The sequence below is a fragment of the Procambarus clarkii genome, chromosome 70, assembly GCF_040958095.1.
Source record: "Procambarus clarkii isolate CNS0578487 chromosome 70, FALCON_Pclarkii_2.0, whole genome shotgun sequence".
Classification (NCBI taxonomy): Eukaryota; Metazoa; Arthropoda; class Malacostraca; order Decapoda; family Cambaridae; genus Procambarus; species Procambarus clarkii.
The window spans coordinates 27,700,868-27,721,990 of NC_091219.1; the positions used below are offsets into that span (position 1 = coordinate 27,700,868).

Here is a 21,123-nt window from a genome sequence, read left to right on the forward strand (position 1 = left end):
CTGCGAACAGGAGATGCTTTTTCACTCACAGGGTTAAAAACCCATGGAACTGCCTACCCGTCGAAGCCGTAAATGCCAAAACTCTGCTGGACTTTAATTAAAAGCCAGCTTGAAAACAAAAAATAATAAGGACAAATGGGGGAGGACGTTTGACAAGCCGCCGGCTTCCTGTCCTCATCGAGGCCACTAAAGTGTTAGTGGCCCTCAGGTAAAATAAATAAATAAATCTTTATATATATTTGTTTTTCTAATAAATTTTTGTCACAAGCATAGGTTTAGAGAGCCATGTGCTGTTACCATATTCCATAGCTTTCTAATAAAGAGACATTTGCTACCTTTGAGAGTACTGCCTATAGCCCTCACTGGGGACAATAAGTTGAAAAGGAAAGTATAATAGAATGTTATAAGAGGCACTAAAGGATGCACGATAATAGGAGCTAGAGGCTCTGGCACCACAAAGAATGTAAGATAAAGAGTTTGATTGTCTTTATATGAGGAGTTATGGCGTCTATTCTTGCCAGGCTCCCACAGGACCAGAGTCGCCACTAACACTAGGTTGCCCAGATACTTGTTCTTTGTTGCTCCTCCATCCATTTTCTAGCTCAAATCTGGCACTTGGCGTGGTAACATAATGGTGGTAGACGGGGAGGAGTTACCATGAGCGTGTAGGAGGCTGTGGAGTAGAGCTTAGTGGGGCCACAGAGACCAAGGTAAACAAGTTATTAAGGACTCGCAGTGTCGCCGCCGCCAGTGGCAGGAGTCAGACTTCGTCTTACAGTTTGCTGCTTAAAGGTTAGGCTCTTGCCACTATTTAGTCACAACTTATCAATATTGTAATGTGCGAATGACCCCTTGATCGACTTACTAGAGTGTGAAGGCACTAAAGTGCCAGAGGAGGCAGATATAAGGGAGTAACTACAACCAAGGTCAGCAGCCACGTCTGTCTTGGCGGAAAATTATTTTCGCGATGTGGGTGCAGTAAGAGGTCATATTCCAGCTTCAACAACTTGAAGGTTGATGGTTGTATTTGCTCAGTGTTATGATGCTGTACTGCTGTTGTAGTGGCGGAAACAGTTGTGTGGAGTAGGTTGTGCGGAGAAGAGTGTGTTGTAACCTGTAGCATTTGTTTCTCAGGTTTACACACACAAAAGCTGGTTTCTTTACTGTAATTAAATTCACTTGTTCTGCTTTTAATCTCAAGTGTTGTATTGACTGGGAACCAAATGTTACTTTTGTCACTTATGGTTGGCTACTTAACAGATGTCAGGATACTATGTAGCCTTGAGCAGTATATAATGCTACAAGCTTTGTATGAAAATTTGACTCATAAATTATGTATGTTAAACAATAATAATAATCTTTATTTAAGCAAAAGTAAATACGTACATAAATACATACATGAATGGGATATAAGAAGATTGTATGAATCGAGGGTAGGGCAGGTGCAATGTTTAAAGCCACTAATATGCAGAGCATTTTGGGCATAAAATGAAAATAAACTAAATGAGATGGAAAAACAATAATTAATTGAGGTAGATCAATACAAAATGTCAATTATTACAGGATTAGAAAAGCAAAAAAATCAGCAGAACATATTTTACAGACAGTACTAGTACTGTATAAACAGAAGGAATACAATTTATTAAATTTTTACTTGGCAAATAACAGCAGTAGTACAGGTTCAGTAATTAATATTCAATAACAGCAAAACATGGGTTGATATTTAGGAAGTAATGTAGGTTACAAAGAGTTAATCAGGTAGTCTGTAGTTTCTCTTTTTTAAACCGATTGCGAGGACAGTTGTTTATGTGATTAGGGAGGTCATTCCACATTTTGGGACCCTTGATTTGCAGAGCATTTCTGCTTTATGTTGCACTCGTGGGATGTCAAATAGATATTACTTATAGAATAGATATTTAATTAGATATTTGTTTCTAATGAGGTGCCCATATGTTCTATTACAGCCCTCAGGGAAGAGTTTAAGGTCTAGATTAGTATTGTAGTTCAGTGTTCTATGTATATATACATAGAGTATATACACTTGAGAGGATGTACAGTGACTTAATATCTAACATATTCAAAGATATAAGGAAAGGGCACGAGTGCTATATGTGGCTTGAGTTTGTTACTGTTCAAATTATTGATTTGTGTTGAGTAATTAGAGGTCATAGATAATTTTGGGTATTAGAACCCCAGGCACAATACCGTATGCGAGATACCATAGATGAGAGTAATAAAGCGTTACCTGGGCAGAGCGAGGTACACAGTACAGTATATGATATTAGGAAAAATGGTAACTGTTTTAGAAATTGTTTTGCTATACTGTATTTTGTATATGGCACTGGAATTTAATTTCTAAGGAATTTATCATCTATTGTTACTTATTTTGGTATTGTTTATTCTTAGGTTGATCTGATCTGGAGTTATTACCAAACAAAAAAACTGAAGGTTTTATCAGCTTTAAGGGTGAGTTTCTTAACAACTAACCAAAGATGGACGTTTCTTCATTCAGTATTCTCTGTGTGGCTCTGAATAAGAGGGTTAGGACTTAAGGAAAAAAAAAAGGTTATGTCATCAGCAAATAGAACTGGATTGAGGTGTTTAGAGGCATTTGAAAGGTCATGTAAATCAGAAAGAAAAGAGGACCAAGTATACTGCCCTGTGACACACCAATGTTAATTAGTAGGGTGGGAGAAGTAATGTCGTTCACAGAAACATACTGTTGCCCGTCATGCAAGATAAGATCGCAGGTATTGGAGGGAGTGACCTCTGACTCCATAATGTTGCAGTTTAAGAAGGTTATTGTGATTAGCAGTGTCAAAAACCTTATGAAGGTCAACACATAAACCAACAGGGTATTCATTTTCTCAAGCTGCATGCATCAAGTGTAGTGTAGGAAGTCTTCCTACTACAAAGTCTTCCTAAGTGTAGGAAGCAGGATACCATTCCTCGATGTTCTCGTTGATGGTAACTGGGGTTGAATTATCACAGATGTGTATTGTAAACAAACTGATGTAGAAAAATGTATGAACAGTAAGAGTGAATGCACTGACAGGTATAAGTGAAACGTCATTAATTTGTTTGTAGGTATGCATAGAGAGATTCAAAATTGGTTACATTTGGAAAATATTAGATGGACTGGCAGAAAGTGCAGAATAGTCCCAAGGAAAACCAACACAAGAGACAATTCTATCAACATCAGGGACCCAAGACTTCAACTCTTTCCCTCTAAACATAAGGCACAAAACTAACAGACCTTTCCATGGTGTTCAAAAGGTAACTTTATAAATACTGTAGCTCCAAAGGATATCTGATCAACTGGACTGTAATTCATGCGTTAGAGTGCGAGCAGCTATGTTTATCATCCAGGTTGACCAGACCACCAACCATTGAGGGCTGGTCAAAAACCGGGCCGTGGGGGCGTTGCTTCTCGGAATCACGAAAAGGTAACCACAAGATAAAGTAACCTATGGCTTATATTAATTCAGTGTTCATGTATGTAGAACCATACATTGAACATAAAATATAGTTACATGTTTTTAAGTGTGGTAATTTCCCTGTACTGTATATACAGCATGTCTAACCTTTGCCTGAAACAATCCAACGATCCGATGTCTATTATGTTATCTGGTACATGTACTGTACTGTAACACGATCCAAAAATCAACAACGTTTTGCAAACTAGGTCTTCTCTAAATTTAAACTAGTCCATTTAAACTTTTAGTAAAATGAGCTCAAACCATACCTCATTGGAGCTAATGGAAAATTCCTCATTTGCTCGCTCGTACATGCCTCCTGGGCAATGTTAATATTTTTCTTGCTTGTACTCCAGAGAATACTTGGAAGATTGCTTTATCCTGTTTATTACTGCATTTTCTTTTTCAGGTTTACAAAATAAGCCATATGATAAAACTTGAGCAATGTATTTATAGTATAATTGAAGAATGTGAAAGTTGCAGAGCAAGGCGAGAATGGTATTGACACGACTCTCACACTTTGGAGAGGTGTGTCCTTTGAGTGACCACAGTTACAGTGATCCAGCAGCCCTACCCAATCCTGCACATCATGCTCCTAACAGCAAGCGCTTTCCTGTAAGTACCTCTGCCCTGTCATCTACCAGTAACATCTTTTTATTCAAGCTCTGTAGTCAGTGATGGTTGCTGTAGAAATATTGATATTTGAGTTTTATATTCATAATAGTGTACAACACACTACTACAGATGTTTCAGTACCAGGTACCACTTTTAATTTGTGAACTTGTCTTTTAAAGTGTACAGTGGAACCTCGGTTGACGAATGCCCCTCTTTACGAATTTTTTGTTATGCGAGGTAAATTTCCTCTAAAATTTGACTTGGTATTCGAAGTTTGCCTCGGATTTTAAAGTTTGTTGATACAGTACATGTATGGGTCGACAAGCATATGGGTTCTGCTGAGCGCGGGATGAGGCACCCTCTGTTTGCCAGCGTATCCTGCCTAGTGATGATCGCACTTGAATTTTTTGTGAAGAATTTAATTTTTTTCTGCGTTTTTGGTTTCTGAACATAAAAGTTTTTATTATATATCACACCGTGGGTCCTAAGAAAGTCAGTGGTAAGGTTCATCCTAAGAAAATAGTTGTGAGTAGAGGATGTCTCTTCCTCAAAGAAAATGTGTGCAGTATAGGAAGAACTTCAAAGTTTTGCTGAAAAAATTCGCCCAAATAAAGCTGTAGCAGGCCATTGTATTAACTATTTTAATGACAATGTGATGTCTCACTACAGACAAGTGTTAACACTTTCACGTGCGGAGCATTTACTCTGCGCTTATGCACGAACTACTCCTGGCGTGCGGGCAAGCGTGTTGTGACACCGAAATGTGTATACTCGTTTCAGTTTTCTCACCTTAATTGTTGTGCTACGTCGTACGTTTTGGTATCATTGTGTTAGCAGAACACAACTCTCACTAGGACCCTGCTAGTAGATAATACAACATGCCTGGCATCCACAACTGACCAAAGAAGATTTGCAAGTCCTGGAAGCTGTACTCACAAGAGAAAAACTACACACCATAAATACTGTAAACAAAATAACGATTTCACAATTTTGCCGATACTCTGATCTCCCTCCTTCAGATCACAAAGAAATCACAGTGACATGATACATTAATGAGAAAATAATTTTTGGGCAATGTTTCCTTTCACCCGATGTCTCACCATCTAGCAATAAATAGGTACCTGGCTGTTAGGCAGCTGTTGTCTGTTGCATCCTGGGTGATGTCAGTATTTGTCTTAAAGAAACCTGAGTAAGCTTAAAAGAGGCTTCCTGTCTTTGACTATTGGACACGAAACCAGTCTTTGAAATCTTTGGTTTTGTATTAAACATCGAAGATTTATTTTAGATTGAATCTGGTATGAGAGTTCTTGTGACCTCTTGTAATATTTTTCAGGTAAATGTTGGGATAAAATCCTCACATTCGACATCACCATCAGCCTTACAAGCAGCATCATCAGCAGCAACATTGACAAGTCCATCATTTTCACCATCAACCTCATCATTGTCATTGCCATCTACATCTGTCACAGCTTCACAGGCATTACTGCCATCAGCATCAACATCTGTTTCATCTACAGATTCACAAAAGAATGAAGCTATTAGAATACACATCCTTGACCTTCCAAATGAAATTTTTGAAAATATATTTGCATACCTTACTTTCAAGAAAATTGGAGAAATAAGGCGGGTAAGTTTGGTGCTTCAGTTTTTGTCATTCTTAAGGCAAAAGTGTATTCTTTCATGACCATCATTGAGATTAGCAATGTCAGAAAATGTTAAGAACCATGTTGGAACTAAAAAGGAAGCAGGTGATGAATATTTATAATCTTTGGTAAGTGGATAAGATATCAAAGCAAGAAAGACTACAGTACAAATTGAATGGCTAAAATGATAAGAGATACTGATAAGTCTAGCTGCTGACTTGGCAATAAATTAAATTGAATTAGCCCACTGGATTGGACCCTATAAGTTGTTGTGGTTTTTTAATGTAAATCCTGCAGAATGTGTGAAAAAGTAAGTATTATACTAAAACATACAATGTGTTTAATGAAATTATTGAGGCATTCCAGGACAGATAAAAAAAATATCCACGACATCATTTTGGATTTAACCGAAACTTGGTAAAGTTGAAGATATATATAAGTGATTAACTTGTGTAAATGTTTAGCAATATTCATCAACTAGATCCCAAGATATGGGGGTCAAATTTGTGGTTGACCCACTGCCCCTTATTTGTTTAAAAATTCATAACTGTTAGTTTTTGATAGTCTAAATACAATGCTTGTTATCAGCAGGGGTTACCTGTGTAGCATTCCCAGTGCCTGGGCTTCCCTGCAGGCCTTGGAAATCCCCACGTGCTTGGTTGTATTACGGATGCCTCTTCCGAGTCCGTTCTCACCTCGTGCAAATTTGAGGGTTGTTCGTTGCCCGTGCCACCTGATGACATTCGTACATTCTGCCTCCGCCATGCTGCTCTTTGGGTCGGTGACACCTACTGCCCTGAGTCATAGGAGACTTGTTCTCTTCGTGCTCTAGTTTTCCCTCTGGTCTGTTGCAGTTCAGAGGTTTCAGGCAACAACCGCTTTGTATTCCAGGTTTTCAATTTTACAGCGGTCTGCCTGGTTGAATGCCCCACTTTAAATTAAATATATAAATAAAAAATAACATTAAAATAAAATTGCATCAGAAATCAATATACAAGTTGTAGAGGACACTTGAAATGATAAAATAATTCAATATTTTTATATTTCTATAGCATGGGGAAGGGTTGATGCCCCAACAAAATTTTGATTTATTAATACAGTCTTAATTTTGTCATTTAATTCTTTACTGAAGTTATCAAATAGAACACTTTTTTTATCTACAAGTTGCTTCTTTTTTTGTAGTTCCAAAATTAACAAAGTTGTGAATTTGAAAAAAGTGGGTCTAGGTCATTCTGAAATTTGACCCCCACATATCTTTGGAACAAATGGGTCAATATTGCTAAAAATATTCATAAGTTAACCACTCATATGTACCTTACTTCACCAAGTTTCATTAAAATTCAAGTGGGTTTGGTAGAAGCCATTATGTGGTCTGTCCTGGAATGCCCCATTAAATCAAATCAAATATGAGCAAGGATTTCCAATTGGTAGCAGAAAATGACATTCAACAGTAACAAATTCCAGTTATAGTATTGTACTGTACTTTGTCATGTCAACAGTAGGAACCTTTAAAGAAGTACAATGTGGATTACTCAGTCATGTCTACTCATAGAAAGGTGTGACCAAATCAAAGATCTTAGGAAAGAGATATCAGCAGACCTAACATGTGATCCTGCAGACTATAAAGGCAAGGAGCCTCATACAGTAGGCAATCACCAGGGAACTCAGTCCCCAGATCAGGCCAGGCTGCAATATTAGATCAAAATCTTTTACCATTAGCCACAGGTAATATTCCACTTTTGTTAGCTCTTCAGACACTTGATCTCTCGTGCGAACAGCTGACTATTGTTTAATGTATGATAGCTAAACGAGCATCTAACATACAGTACAGTACTTCTAGTGATACTAGAAACATGTTGGCATTTATGATTGATGAAATACCTTGGACAGATTCTTCACTAGGTCCCCATAGAAAGGTGTTGCCAGATAAAATTAGGTATTAAAATATGAAGCACATAATTTTTTGGGGTAATACTAGTACCTTTATTGTTAGGTAATGCTTTAATACATGGGTCAAATATAAAACATAAATTGTATATTTTTTAGTGGTATAAAAAAATTGTCATTCATCCACAGGCTTGTAAGAGGTTTGAGCAGATTGGATCAACCATCCTGAATGCATCTTTTCAACGCCTTCAGATTAAAATGCTTCAAAGATTTCAATCCATTAAGGGACAGATGCCACGTCGTGAATCAGCACGCCGCAAGCATCCATTGGCTCGTGAATCTGACATAGTTGAAACTTTACATATGCGCCTCACTTTACTTCAGATGTCTTTTGGAAAACACATTGAACGCAAACATTGTTGCTTCTTTGCTGGAGATGTAAGTGATTTCTTTAGTAATACATATATTTGGGATTTAAACTAGTCAAGTTTTATGTACATTATTTTTGCATTAGTACATTTAAGAGTTTACCTCTTTTTACAAAAGTGAACTTTCTGATTTTAGTTTGAACCTATGTCCTCTTGATCTTGAAGTTGCAGTTTTCAAACAATCTTCTTTGTAAATTTTATCGATTCCTGTTATTATTTTGTAAGTAGTGATAATATCACCTCAACCAGAGCCTAATTAAGGTTTTACAGTCAACCTGACCACTCTGGCCTACAGTATTGTGTTCATACTCTTATGGCTTGGTGTAAACACCATACTGTAAGCCAATGTGTGATTCGGTCGACTGTAAAACCTTGGTTGGGGCCTCCAAAACCTCCCAGTGAATTCAGTAGTTCCAGGTTGGTTGATTTGTACCATCATGGCCAAGTCGGTTAAGGTAGGTGTATGGGATTCACCAGAACGCAGGTTCGAGTTATTCATTGCCTCAAAATGGTGGAGAGGGTTCTGGGAGTTGTTCTACTCTCCAAGCCTACCCTGGGGCCAGGCTTGACTTGTGATAACTTAGTCCAACTGGTTGTTGCCTGGAGTTGGCCTGCAGGCCTACAAATCCACTATAACCCATATGATCTGGCACTTCTTGCAGAAATACATTTCTACCAGGTAATTGCTTCTTGAAGAAGTCCACCTTTGTCCTTGCAATATTTCTTTCGAGGGCCCCGATAGCAAGGCCCTCGAAGTGGATTCTTTCAGCTGGACTGGCCACGATTGGGGTTCCTTTTCCTCTTTCTCTTTGCACTGGGACCTAGCCAGGCTGGAGTCCTACCATGGGAAGGTGGTCTTTCTGGCTCCTTGGTGTTGGCTCAACCTTGGTTTCAGGCACTGCTTGCAAAGTATCTGAACCCAGGCTTTCTGGAGGGAGCCCTTTGTGGCTGAAGTGCTCTTCTGGAAATTGTTTCATACTAAAAGGTTGCATCGGCCTCGGAGCTTATTCACAACACCTTGTTAGATGCTGCCCTCCACTCTGTCTTGATACACCTCCAGTAGCACGGGAAAGTGTATTCTCTGGTGGAATTCAGACTGTGCTTGGGTTGTATGCTGTAAGTGTGTGGCCTAGAAAAGACATTGACACCAGCAGTCTTTTGTTATGTTTTGGAAGGTGAGTGCGGTGGTCCATATGGTCACTTATACAGCCAAACGGGAGTTAGAAATCCTACTTCTCCATCATAACAGTCGACACCCCCTCTCCCTTAAATCTAGAAGAAAATCCATAAGATTGCAGACATCACCTGTCCTTCAGCTCCATGGTTCTCTCGTGATAGATCTGGTGTTGATTGTGAACAAGCTGAGTTTGCACTTGCCCAAATCCCTTAGCTCCAGTATTTGTCTTTCTCTTACTTTCCCTACTCTTAAGCCTCTTGCTGAATTTTGTTTTTTGATTTTTGCACTCGTCTCTAGCTCGCCTATAACTATTTCTTCTTTCTATTGGAACTCCTGCCTGCCCAGTCATCCTTGTCAACAATCCGAACAGTACAAAAAGTATTTGAAGTATTAACACAAAGCATTATCAATAAAACTATTTGCAGTAGTAACAACATCAGCAGCATTGTAGCATTAACAGCAGCAGCAACTATGTAGTCTTCCCAGCTTGGTGTCTTCTCTTGATAATTACTTAGCAGCAGCAAATTGTTGTAGCAATACAGCAGCTGCAGCAGCAGCATCATTAACATTAATATAATATTGATGTATATTATTATCTTTGTCAAGCATATTTTGTTGGTGGAAATTTATTCTAATCAACTGTTTAATTTTTCTAATGAACTCTTATACAATATTTATATTTTTCTTAATTATTATATTGGAATTTTTCTAATGAACTACTTTATTAAAATTTTTCTAATGAACTATTTTATTGTAATTTTTCCAATGAACTGTGTTATTTATTTTTTCTAATTTGGCAGATTTTAGATGAAGTTCACCGCATTTTGACCTACATCAAAACGACCCCCAATTTAGGCCGAGCATACAAAGTAACTGATGAGCTCTTTGATCTTTCCACCATGGCCATGGAATATTTTAAGGAACACATTGAACCATGCCTTCCAGAAATCACATACTTTGGATCGGATTTCATGGACATAGCTACACCATTCTCAGGTATTTGGAATTTGTTTTTATTGAAATTGTTTTCTGGGGGGGTGGGTGGGGAGCCCCCTTGTGGCTCCCTTTAGCTAACATCTCCAATGTGTGTATTTCCAAACAGGTGTCATCAGTTGCAGAGTTCTCTGGCCTACCAGGGACCACAAGTCAGAACCTAGAATCCTCACAGATGCACAGGGAGCAGTGGCATCTATTTTGTATATGCCACCTCCAGGTAAGGCACCCAGAAAGTCAGTGAGACAAAACAAACCATAGCTGACTACTACCTATATCTGTAGACTTGAAAACAGCCATAGAACTTCCCCAAGTTAAACAAAGTGTATCCACTTTTCTCGGTTGAACGTCATTGGGTACTCGCATGCCGAGGTAAGTTGTTTAAGCCAAGTGCTAGTTTGATTTACTACTGAGCATCGGTGTTGTCCCAGTGCCTGGGCTTTGTTTAACTCAAGCTTTCGGCCTTGGAAATCCCCAGCGGGTTCAGCAGTCCACATGGATATACCCTTCGACCCTGCCCCTCACTTGTTGCGAGGTTGAAGGGTGTACATTTTCTGTGCCACTGGGCAATATTCATTCTGCTTGCCTCCATGCTGCTTGCTGTTGGTGGGAGGCCATGCAGGAGTCTTCCCTTTTACCCTGCTGGTTAACACCTTGGGCAGGGTTTTGTTTCAGAGGCTTTCTTGGTTCCTCCAGGGACTTCCTTCTGCTCTTGCATCCTCTGGGCCAGGACTCGGCTTGTATTTTGTTGGCTGCTGTATTGCCGGCTTCCTCTTTAGGCTTTTTGGGGTTTGGCGCCCTAACGCCTTCCTCCTCTAGCACTCAACGGTTTCCCAGATGCCTTGACTTTTGGCTGGGGCTTTGTGACCAGCAATCATCATGCTGGTCAGGGATGTTGGTCTCCTCCTCTGTCGGGTGTTTGAGGGAATGCGGGGGGGAATGCGCTGACCCATAAGGACAAGAAGATCACGGAGGTTGTAGCTCATGAAAGAGGTACTGCAACACCAGCACTTAGCTTGAAGCAGAGGGGCTTGCCACAGCTAAAAGATCAGGAACAGTACTGTCCAGAGAACATCAGCGGAAGAACTGGTTAAGAAGGGTTGTTCCGTGTGGAACCAAGGCTGCCTGGTGGTGTCATTCAATACTATTAGTTTTGTGCTAATTTTGAAGGTTTCTCTTGTGTGAATAATGTGCAGAGTTGTTTGCTGATTTTAAGGTTTGTCTTAGATAACCCTCCAATTGTATTCGTTGCCTTGTTGGGTTGAATGTTATACACAGTAGGCACTTCTGTAGTTTTATTGATTAAGACAACAAAATGTGTAACTGGCCAGCCGAGGTCCAACCTAGTCTGAGTCTGTGAGAATACTGAGCCCTGCTGCAAGCACGGCTGGTGCTCCTCTGTCTGGCATGACGTCAGAGGCCTACTCGCCTGTGATTGGTTATGTCTCAACCGTCATATAATTTGAGTATAACAATTGTCTGTGCTTCTGTGTGAGGGGGGGCTTAGGTTTTGGCTTTGGTCCCCAGGAGGTCAAACTTAACTCCCGTGTCTGATGTGACCTATTTACATGGAACAGTCTTGGTGAATAACTTTAGGGAGCCACTGGGGGGTCATCCAGAAACTGTTCATAAAGTGGGTTGTAGATAATCTATAAAAAGTTTAATGATATAAATTAATCATTAAAGCAAATAATTGACTTAACAATTTACAAAAAATATTTATAGTAAAGTTTTAAACATGTGTCTGATTTAGAGCAATATAAATTGCACATTAAAGAAAAGTATCTGATATAGTAAGTCTATTAAAATGTTTAAGATAAATAACTCCAATATAATTTTGTGTATGGTAGTTATTGTTCCCATTTTTCTCTGTACTGATGTCTAATTGCCATATGAATGAGGGAAGCGGGGGTAAAAAATAATTGTGTGTATGTAAATTATAGAAAAGTTTATAAGATACTTAGTTTTGGAAGTTGATTTCTGATATTGGCATTACAGAGGGTTGTAGTGTACGCTCACCTAGTGGCAGTGGAAGAGTGTCCGAACCAGAAGATGAACTTCCTGAGCGTGATCCCCTTCCTCCATCTAACATGGTCTTGCGCAAGAGGATCAGACGCATCCGTCAAGGAATGAGAAAGTGGGTATATTAGCATGAGATTAAGATGTTTGCTGGCATGCCTGTTTATATTTCTTTATTTCTAATGAAATAGAAAATTAGGCAACTAATGAAATAAGATCAAGGAAAGTGGCAGCTTATCCATGCTCGCCAAGGGACCCGAGAAAAGGGAGGTTCAACGGCACATTCCATATTCGGAAACTGTCTCTACCATGCATACTATTAGTAACAGTACCTACATGTTTGCAACATATAATTACATATAATATTACAAATAGTAAAATACTGAAGACAGCATGAATACAGTGAACAAATCACAAATAGGGAAACTGACAAGCCTATAAGTTTGTATGCATACGATACCCATAATTTCTACTAAAAGAAATTATAAAAAGCCTATCTAGGACAAACTAGGAAACATGGCAAACTGTGAGGAGGGGTGGGGGGGGGGTTGTCATGTCAGTCTGAAGCAATACTATAGGTATTAACCCTCACTTATCATTTCAAGCAATTTCCCACAATAGACATTAAGCTAACTGGCTGAAAGCTTGATGGGAGTGTCTTAAATCCCTTCATAAAAATAGGTACTATATTAGCAACCCTCCATGACTCTGGTACTTTGCTTGATTCTAATGATGTATTGAATATACAATACAGGCTCAATTTTTTTTTTTATATATACACATTTAAGCACCCTGGCAGACACCTCATCCAGTGCTGGGAAGTGGTTTGGCTTTAATTTTTCTATTGGTTTAATAACTTCCTCCCTGTCCTTTTTGCCATCAATATAAATTTGTTCAGCTAAAGGCATAATGATAAGTTTTTCTCTAGTAAATACAGACAAAATATTTCAATTACAACTCATTTCTTTGTCATTATCAGTTATCTAACCTGTTCCAGCTTTTAATGGCCCAGACTTTTCCTCAACCTTAGTGTGTTATTCATACCCAAAAAGCTCTGTTAGCCACTCTGCTGCACCACTATTAAATATGACAAGCTCCAGTGTGCAGAACCCCCCCCCCCCAAAAAAAAAAATAGTTTCTTATATGGACATAATATGTTCTCTGATCATGAGAACTAAACAAGAATATTGTATGTGATATACTTTGGCTGTGATAGGATGAGGAACTCTGGCAATATATACATGCTGCTATCAGCATGTATATATTGCCAGAGTTCCTCATCCTATCACAGCCAAAGTATATCACATACAATATTCTTGTTTAGTTCTCATGATCAGAGAACATATTATAGCCATATAAGAAACTATTTTTTTTCTAGTACTGTACATGCCAGCTGCAGTGTGGTGGGGAGCACATATAGTGCTCATATATATTCTTAGATCAATAAAATTGTTTTTGCTATTATTACACTATATACACACATGTACATCTATTTATATGTTTATAAACCACAACAAACCACTAAATAATTCTGGTGTGTGGTAATGATATCTTAGCACAGTATAGAGCTACACGCTACACCCTCGAGCAACCTTAACTCAAGCAGTCGACTTCACCTGAGGGAGCAAAATACCCAGAAATATACTATGCACATCACTATTATTACTATAAACACTGCTATTATTATCAGATTCTTAACACCAAATCATTAATATGAATAATTTTACACAAGATTATTTTCTAAAGGAATGCGAGGTCATGTTGCATTATGCCTAGATTCACGAACCTCGGCTGTGTGCTGTGAACATCATAACTAACATTTTGTTCACTGATATCTGAACCTAGTACATAATTTTTATTACAATCACGATCATCTATGACACTATCACAAAATATTTGCAGTTACTTATTTTATTCATGATTATTATGTGGTGCTGTGGCCCCAAGTTGTGCAGCTGTGCTGTGAGCTCCTGCTGCATGTACCATGTTGTTGTTTAAGATTCAGCTACTGGGAACAAATTTCCAAGTAGCACGGGCTATGGTGAGCCCATAGTGCATATACCAGCCTTGGTTGCTCTGGCAGTTTTGAGGCTCTCGCAGTGAGGAGGGAGGAAGATGATTGTTTTTTTTTTGTTTTTTTTTTATTCCCAAGATGGCATCTGTTTACTGGAGTCCTGAGGAGCCCTGTATGCCTGCTAGAGTTTTGAATCTTTGTTATACAGTACTACCAAATGTGATATGCTGGTATGCACACCACTTTTTTCCATGATATCACAGTGTGTGCAGTATGGTGGTTAGGATGTGCCGTTGCCTACCCTGATATGCATATTTCATGATTTCTTTTGGCTTTCCTAATTTCTCAATAACTACCTATTTGCTTTTGCTCTTTCTTGTGATGTGGGTGTCATGCAGCTCCATGTGAAGCTTCCTCAGTTGTCAGTAGTGCTGGTGGTGGAGAGCCTTTGTGCTCATCTGCACCTGGTTTCTGTTGTGTGTTTTTTTGGCCTTTTTGAGCTGCATTCTGAGTGGATCAAGGAAGGCACTCAGCGGGGTACCTCTTGTGGGGGTCTTGTTTTCGGCTGTTGTGGCATTGTCTTTGTTCCCCAAACTGTAGTCCCCTATTTTCAGGGAGGCAGTGGCCATGCTTTTTGCCACCCGTCTTGTGTGTCAGCAAGCCGTACTGGCCCGGTCCTTGAAGTCAGCGTGGGCTCTTGATCTCCAACCCCTCTTTTTTTTTCTCTGCTCATTTTCCCATAGGAGGTTGTTTCAGTTTCTGTTGTTGGTGGCAATTGCTTGTAGACCCATCTCGGACCTTTTGCTTGTTCATGGTGGTGGTTGTCAGTTTTGAAGACAGTTTTTGGAGTGGGGGCAGTGCCTGTTGCTAGTTGGAGTAAGTCATTGAAGGAGCCAAGAACTGGGCTGCAAGCACCTCCCTCGGCTGGTCAGCTTGTGCTCGGTTCTTTTTGGTGCTTGGTTGGAGGGACAGCTTGCGTAGTTTATGCTGGCCCTTTCACAGTTTGCCCCCATTTAGCCGGGGCACTGGGGGGAGCTAGTTCAGTTTACCAATACCTGGTCCAGTGATCGTGGGCTTTTCAGGTTGTTTCGTTTTGGCCTGTGGTGGCATTGGTTAGTCCCTCCTCCTCGGGGTAGTTTGCGCCTTTTAGGGCAAGTTTTCTCTTCTCGCCTTCATTGTGTCATCTTACAGTGGGTGGCTTCAAGTGTGGTCAAAACGACTGCATCTCTTTGGAGGATTTCTCATCTTTTGTCTGGTCTTGAAAGGGTATTTGTATAACCCTCTGGTTCATTTCGATCTTTCCAGGATGAACCGATTCATTCCGTGCCTCTCCTTTCAGATGACTATGTTGTCTCAGGTCTGTCTCGTTCTCAAGGCAGGCACTCTGGTGATATTCCTGACCTCATGGACAAATATTGGCATGTCCCTATACATCCGAGATTCATGGATTGGCTAGGCTTCGTTGTGGGGCTACAGGCTTACTGCTTTCGGGTCCTCCCATTCAGGCTCAATCTGACTCCGTGTAAACTTTGCTTGGCTTGAGTTGTGGTGGCCCATCTTCATTTGCTTGGTGTTTGGGTTCTGGTTCCTCCACCCAGTAAAATGGTATATATTAATATATTTTGGTTTTTCTTATATTTTTCATACACTAATAATTCTATTTTTATACGTAGGCAGGTATAACCATTTTGCAATAGCCGCACAATGAGGGTTAAAAATGTTGTGGCAAGGTAGGTAGGTAGGGTGTGTGTGTGTGTGGGTGGGTGTGTGGGTGTGGGTGGGTGGGTGGGTGGGTGGGTGTGGGTGGGTGGGTGGGTGTGTGTGGGTGTGTGTGGGTGGGTGGGTGGGTGGGTGTGTGTGTGGGTGGGTGGGTGTGACTGTGTGTGGGTAGTGTAGTGTAGTTACAGGATGAGAGCTACGCTCGTGGTGTCCCGTCTTCCCAGCACTCTGTCATATAACGCTTTGAAACTACTGACGGTCTTGGCCTCCACACGTGTGTGTGTGTGTGTGCGTGCGTGCGTGCGTGCGTGCGTGCGTGCGTGCGTGCATGCGCGCACACACACACACACACCTGTAAGAAGTTTGATTGCGCTAAATGAGCTTTTGTCTTGCATATTTAATAAATCATTAGAGTGGAACAGACTACCAGAAGTGATGATAAAGACATGTGAGAAGTTTTGGCTATTCATTACAATACTTTCCATTACAGGTATAATACACAGTTGGTTGCTCTAAAACGTGAGCTGAAAGGATGCAAAGGCAAGTTAGCTGACCAACACAAACAAATGATAGAGTATGCAGCACGCATGGATGAGTATGACAAGAAATTTGAGGAATCTTCACGTAAATTCAGCACTGTGCTCCAGGTTTGATTTCATTACCATTTGGTTTCATTACTATTTTTGTTTGCATTGCATCTTCTGTTATGAGTGTGTATTAATACTAATTTTGAATTTGACATTGCAGTGGTTTTATGCTGAAATTATGAGTTATCCTTTGTAGATCAATAGGAATAATGAGTAAAGTGGGATGTTGGATTTTCAACTTGAGATGAAGTTTCTGGGTGGCAAAGGGTAGAGGTGTTGAGGACATCACAGGATGGGGTGCTGGGAATGGTATTGGGAGGGGTGGCATGAGGAGGGGGTTGGTGGCAAGTGAATATTAAACAGAATGCAAAGAGTAACAGTCAGTCAAATAAGATAAAGTCCAAGTGCAGTGAAAAGCTCTGTACCCCAGGGCACAGCCCATGCACCACTGCTCATTCTCATCTCAAATACTGTATAGACAAAAATACTAGTCAATGCTTCATGTCATCCTTTGCAGATGATAAAGAATCAGCATGAAAATTTCCTCTGTGGAAGACACTAAAAAAATTGCAAGCTGATATTAATAGTCTTCGATTGGGCAACAGAAAATAACATGATTGTTAAGTCACAAGTTCCAGGTAATTAGGTATAGAGGAAACGAGGAACTTAAACGAAATACAGGGTACAGGACACATTAAAACTTACTCAAGCAACATGTAAAAGATTTGGGAATTATGATGTCAGACAAGCTGACATCTAGTGAACATAACCGAGCAAACATAGCGGCAGCCAGGAAAATGATAGGATGGATTATGAGAACATTCAAATCCAGAGACCCCCCCCCCCCACAGCAATGCTGATACTATTTAAATCACTGGTGCTGTCCTGTCTTGATTACTGCTCGGTATTCACTTTCCCTTTCAGAGCAGGAGAGATTTCTGAAATAGAGGGAATACAGAGAGCCTATTCTGCATGCATAGACATGATAAAGCACCCAAATTATTGGGATTGTCTCAAAGCTCTTAAAATGCACGTCTGGAAAGGAGACGAGGGAGTTATCAAATAATATGTACATGGAAGATGCTAGAAGGCAGGGGTCCCAAATTTGCACAGTAGAATAGTAACATACTGGAGCAAAAGATACAGAAGGAAATGCACAATAGAACCAGTGAGGAGTGCCATAGGCACAATCAGAGAACACTTTGAACATCAGAGGTCCATGGTTGTTCAATGCCCTCCCAACAAACATTAGAAATATTGCTGGAACAAAGATGAAAGTCTTCATGAAGCACTTAGATAAGTTCTTAAAGGAAGTGCCAGACAAACTGGGTTGTACTAGATATGTGGGTTTGTGGGCCACTGCAAGCAACAGCCTGTTGGACCAAGTGGTCACAAGTCAAGCCTGGCCTCAGGGCAGTTTTGAGCAGTAAAAGAACTCCCAAAACTCTCCCCAGGGGTTTGCTCTGACCCTTTCATGGTTAGCCCCTTTGACAGGGCATTGGGTTGGGGCTTGCTCAGTTTTACTTGTGCTGAAGTTTTGCTTCAGCCCCTTTGCTTGTAGCTGAAGATCTTTTGGTGCACCATGCTGCAATTTGATAGTATCACTGGTGTATACACCTTGTTCAAGCAGCTTTTCACTAAGCTGAACCGGGTTATAGTAGTTATCCATGTATAAATGGTAACCTTTGTTCTTCAGTGGTTCAATCAAACCCATAACCATTTGAATTGTCTTCCCAATTCCTGCATACACTTCAAAATCATAGATGTAACCAGAATGCAATTCACCTAGCATGTACAGCTTTACTCCATATTTATCAGGTTTAATTGAAAGCTAGATGGCCCCTCCATGGCATTGTGCCTTCATCCAAATACAGATTTTTCTGAGGAATGTATTATACTGTTTTGCATTTGTGTGTTTGATATTCCATGACTATTCTAACTTTTATTAGTCTGTCTTGATTGCCTTTGGGAATGGCATTATTGTTATGAGTATGAAAATACTTTGCAATCATTACTTATCATTTTGCAGTCATGAAAGTATTGAAAGTGTACATGGCACAATTTACCCGTTTGCCAGTGCATACTTATCATTGGCATCTTCAGAAGGCCCATCAACATTCAGTCTCAAATCTGACAAGTTCTATTACAGAAAATGGGAAAAAGTTGGAAAACATTTTTAAACGTGTCCCATAATTTTGGAAAAAAAAAGTTGAATTTTATCAAATATTTAAAATCATTACTGTCATCGCCATTACCATCAGCAGCATCTTCTACCCTTCCTTACAGCAGCTGTGCTTATTTCACCAGCCTGAACTCATTATATTTAATGTGCTCATTATAGTGCACTGAATTCATTGTATTGTGTATTCATTATGCCACATTGTTTCCTGAGATATGCTGGCTCAGGAATGCTCTCTTGAATAGCTGCAATCAAAATATCTAGTTAATAAAGGTATTAGAAAGTACAATGTTCCATGTAGTCAAGATAGTATTGTAGCATAAGGGAGCCGGTCGGCCGAGCGGACAGCACGCGGGACTTGTGATCCTGTGGTCCCGGGTTCGATCCTAGGCGCCGGCGAGAAACAATGGGCAGAGTTTCTTTCACCCTATGCCCCTGTTACCTAGCAGTAAAATAGGTACCAGGGTGTTAGTCAGCTGTCATGGGCTGCTTCCTGGGGGTGGAGGCCTGGTCGAGGACCGGGCGGCGGGGACACTAAAAGCCCCGAAATCATCTCAAGATAACCTCAAGATAAGATAGCATGTAAATGGTGTTAAAGATAGGCCTAGTTGTTGTAAATCATACTTTTAAACTTTCTGTAATACCTTTAGTAGTTTGTCAAGGGTACATTTATTTCCAAATGACTAATATCTTACATGCATCATTTTTAGGAGCTGAACAAGTGCAAGACCGAGCTTCAGTACTGGCGGTCCAAGTCACCAGCACACCCTCTCTTGTGCTACAGTTGTGGCCAGTCAGTTGGGGAGGGGTCAGGCCAGCAACTGCAGGCTGGTGTATTAATGCAGGGTGGAGATGAAGCTGTTGTTTATGTTCCCCTTGCAACTGCTTCAATTCCAGAGAGTGTAGAGAAGTGTAGTCCTCCAGGTGTTATCCTTGCTCGAGATGAGGCTCAAGAAAGGTGGCATGCAGTTGGAGGTTCAGTGAGGAACCTTGAACGTGTTTTTGATTTAGACATCCCCATCCATGCCAGATCTGTAGTAGCTCATCACAAATCAAAAACTCCTAGCTCTCAATCTCAATCTCTACTTCCAGGCCTTTATTCCTCTCAAACCACAGTTGCCTCTCAGAGTGTAGATGAATCCCAAGGTGGGACCGCCTCTCCTCTGGCAAGTTCTCACTCATCAAGTGTCAGTAACCAAGTGTATGTTGCACAACATTCATTAGGAACCCACTCTCAAATAAGCACTTCCCAGCCAGTGACAGTTCCCTGTGTGTTGTCTACTCCTTGTGCTCGGACTACATCTGTTGCCTTGTCTGCTGCTACTACCATCACAAAGCCTCAGCCTGTTATTGCCTCCCAACCTTACTCTGCCTTTCAGGCATGTACTGCCTCTCAAGACACACGACATAAGTGGGATGATGGTCAGGAGTGTGCTGAAGACTTGTCCATGTCTCGCTCCTACAAACATTATTTAGATGAAGATACAGACAGTAGTTTTCTAAAGCGTCGTTCAAGTGATGAGGACAGTGATAATTGTGATGTTTGTGATGACACTGTTGGACGAAGGGTTAAGGAACGAAAGAGAATCAAGTTGGATATTTTGTAAAGGCCTAATTTTATTTGGTGTTATATGTGGATATTTTGGTTATTGTAGTGTCTATTTCCAGGAGGGAGTCAAAAAATTGTTTCACAATAATTTTCCTCCTATTTACTTGATCTAAATTCAGAGCATTAAGACACATCAGAAACAGTGAGACAGACTTGGCCCTGCCAGAGTATACATAGTACTTTTAAAATACAGTAAATCAATATTTTTTTGGTTATTTATTGATTGGGAGAAGGGAGCTTCTTTTGCTGCCTTTTACAACATTAGTATGAAGCATGTTCTCATCCAAACCCTGTACAGAAGTTTGAATTTATCAATGCAGCTTATTTGGAGGCTTGTGGATAATTACATACTTGGAGGCTAGTGTGGAGAAATGCAAATTGATAAAGTATATTTTTTAAAACTTTACTGGTGGACACTGATTTTTTCACATCTCTAGATAAATGGGTGAATTGAGATAATGTTGTATATGCCATTGCATTATTGTATGTTTAGTTTGTGCAATTGAAAGGTGAACAGAATTTATTATATGTACTGTATATGTTATATTTGTGGATTTATAATTGGATAAATATTGCAAAATAATTTGGCACATTTTATTTCAAGTCATATGGTAAATCTATTAAGATTATTATAGGTCCCCTTTAATTGGTAAGTGACAATGAAAGCTGTGTGTATACATACATAGTCCCAGAAATCTATTACTATGAAATTGAACAATTATTTTTTTAAGGTGTATATTGATTACCATGTTTAATGTGTTAATGAAAACAAAAATC

The 21,123-nt window shown here is 39.9% G+C and overlaps 1 protein-coding gene across 7 annotated transcripts; it reads left to right on the top strand.

Moving 5' to 3' along the window:
* The first annotated feature begins 502 nt into the window (after positions 1-502).
* On the top strand, positions 503-20,929 carry dmpd (F-box protein dmpd). 7 transcript variants are annotated; one of them, XM_045770499.2, is made up of 9 exons: positions 511-792; positions 2,407-2,466; positions 3,960-4,091; positions 5,425-5,718; positions 7,811-8,059; positions 10,027-10,222; positions 12,218-12,356; positions 16,462-16,618; positions 19,448-20,929. In XM_045770499.2, exons 3-9 carry the CDS (start codon positions 3,972-3,974, stop codon positions 20,342-20,344), a joined length of 2,052 nt encoding a protein of 683 aa, XP_045626455.2. In that variant the 5' UTR covers positions 511-792; positions 2,407-2,466; positions 3,960-3,971; the 3' UTR covers positions 20,345-20,929. The 7 variants fall into 7 exon arrangements, with proteins under 7 accessions (XP_045626453.2, XP_045626455.2, XP_045626459.2 ...); XM_045770501.2 differs by having other exon boundaries at positions 524-792; positions 3,954-4,091; XM_069311771.1 differs by having other exon boundaries at positions 530-792; positions 3,886-4,091.
* Positions 20,930-21,123: the final 194 nt, after the last annotated feature.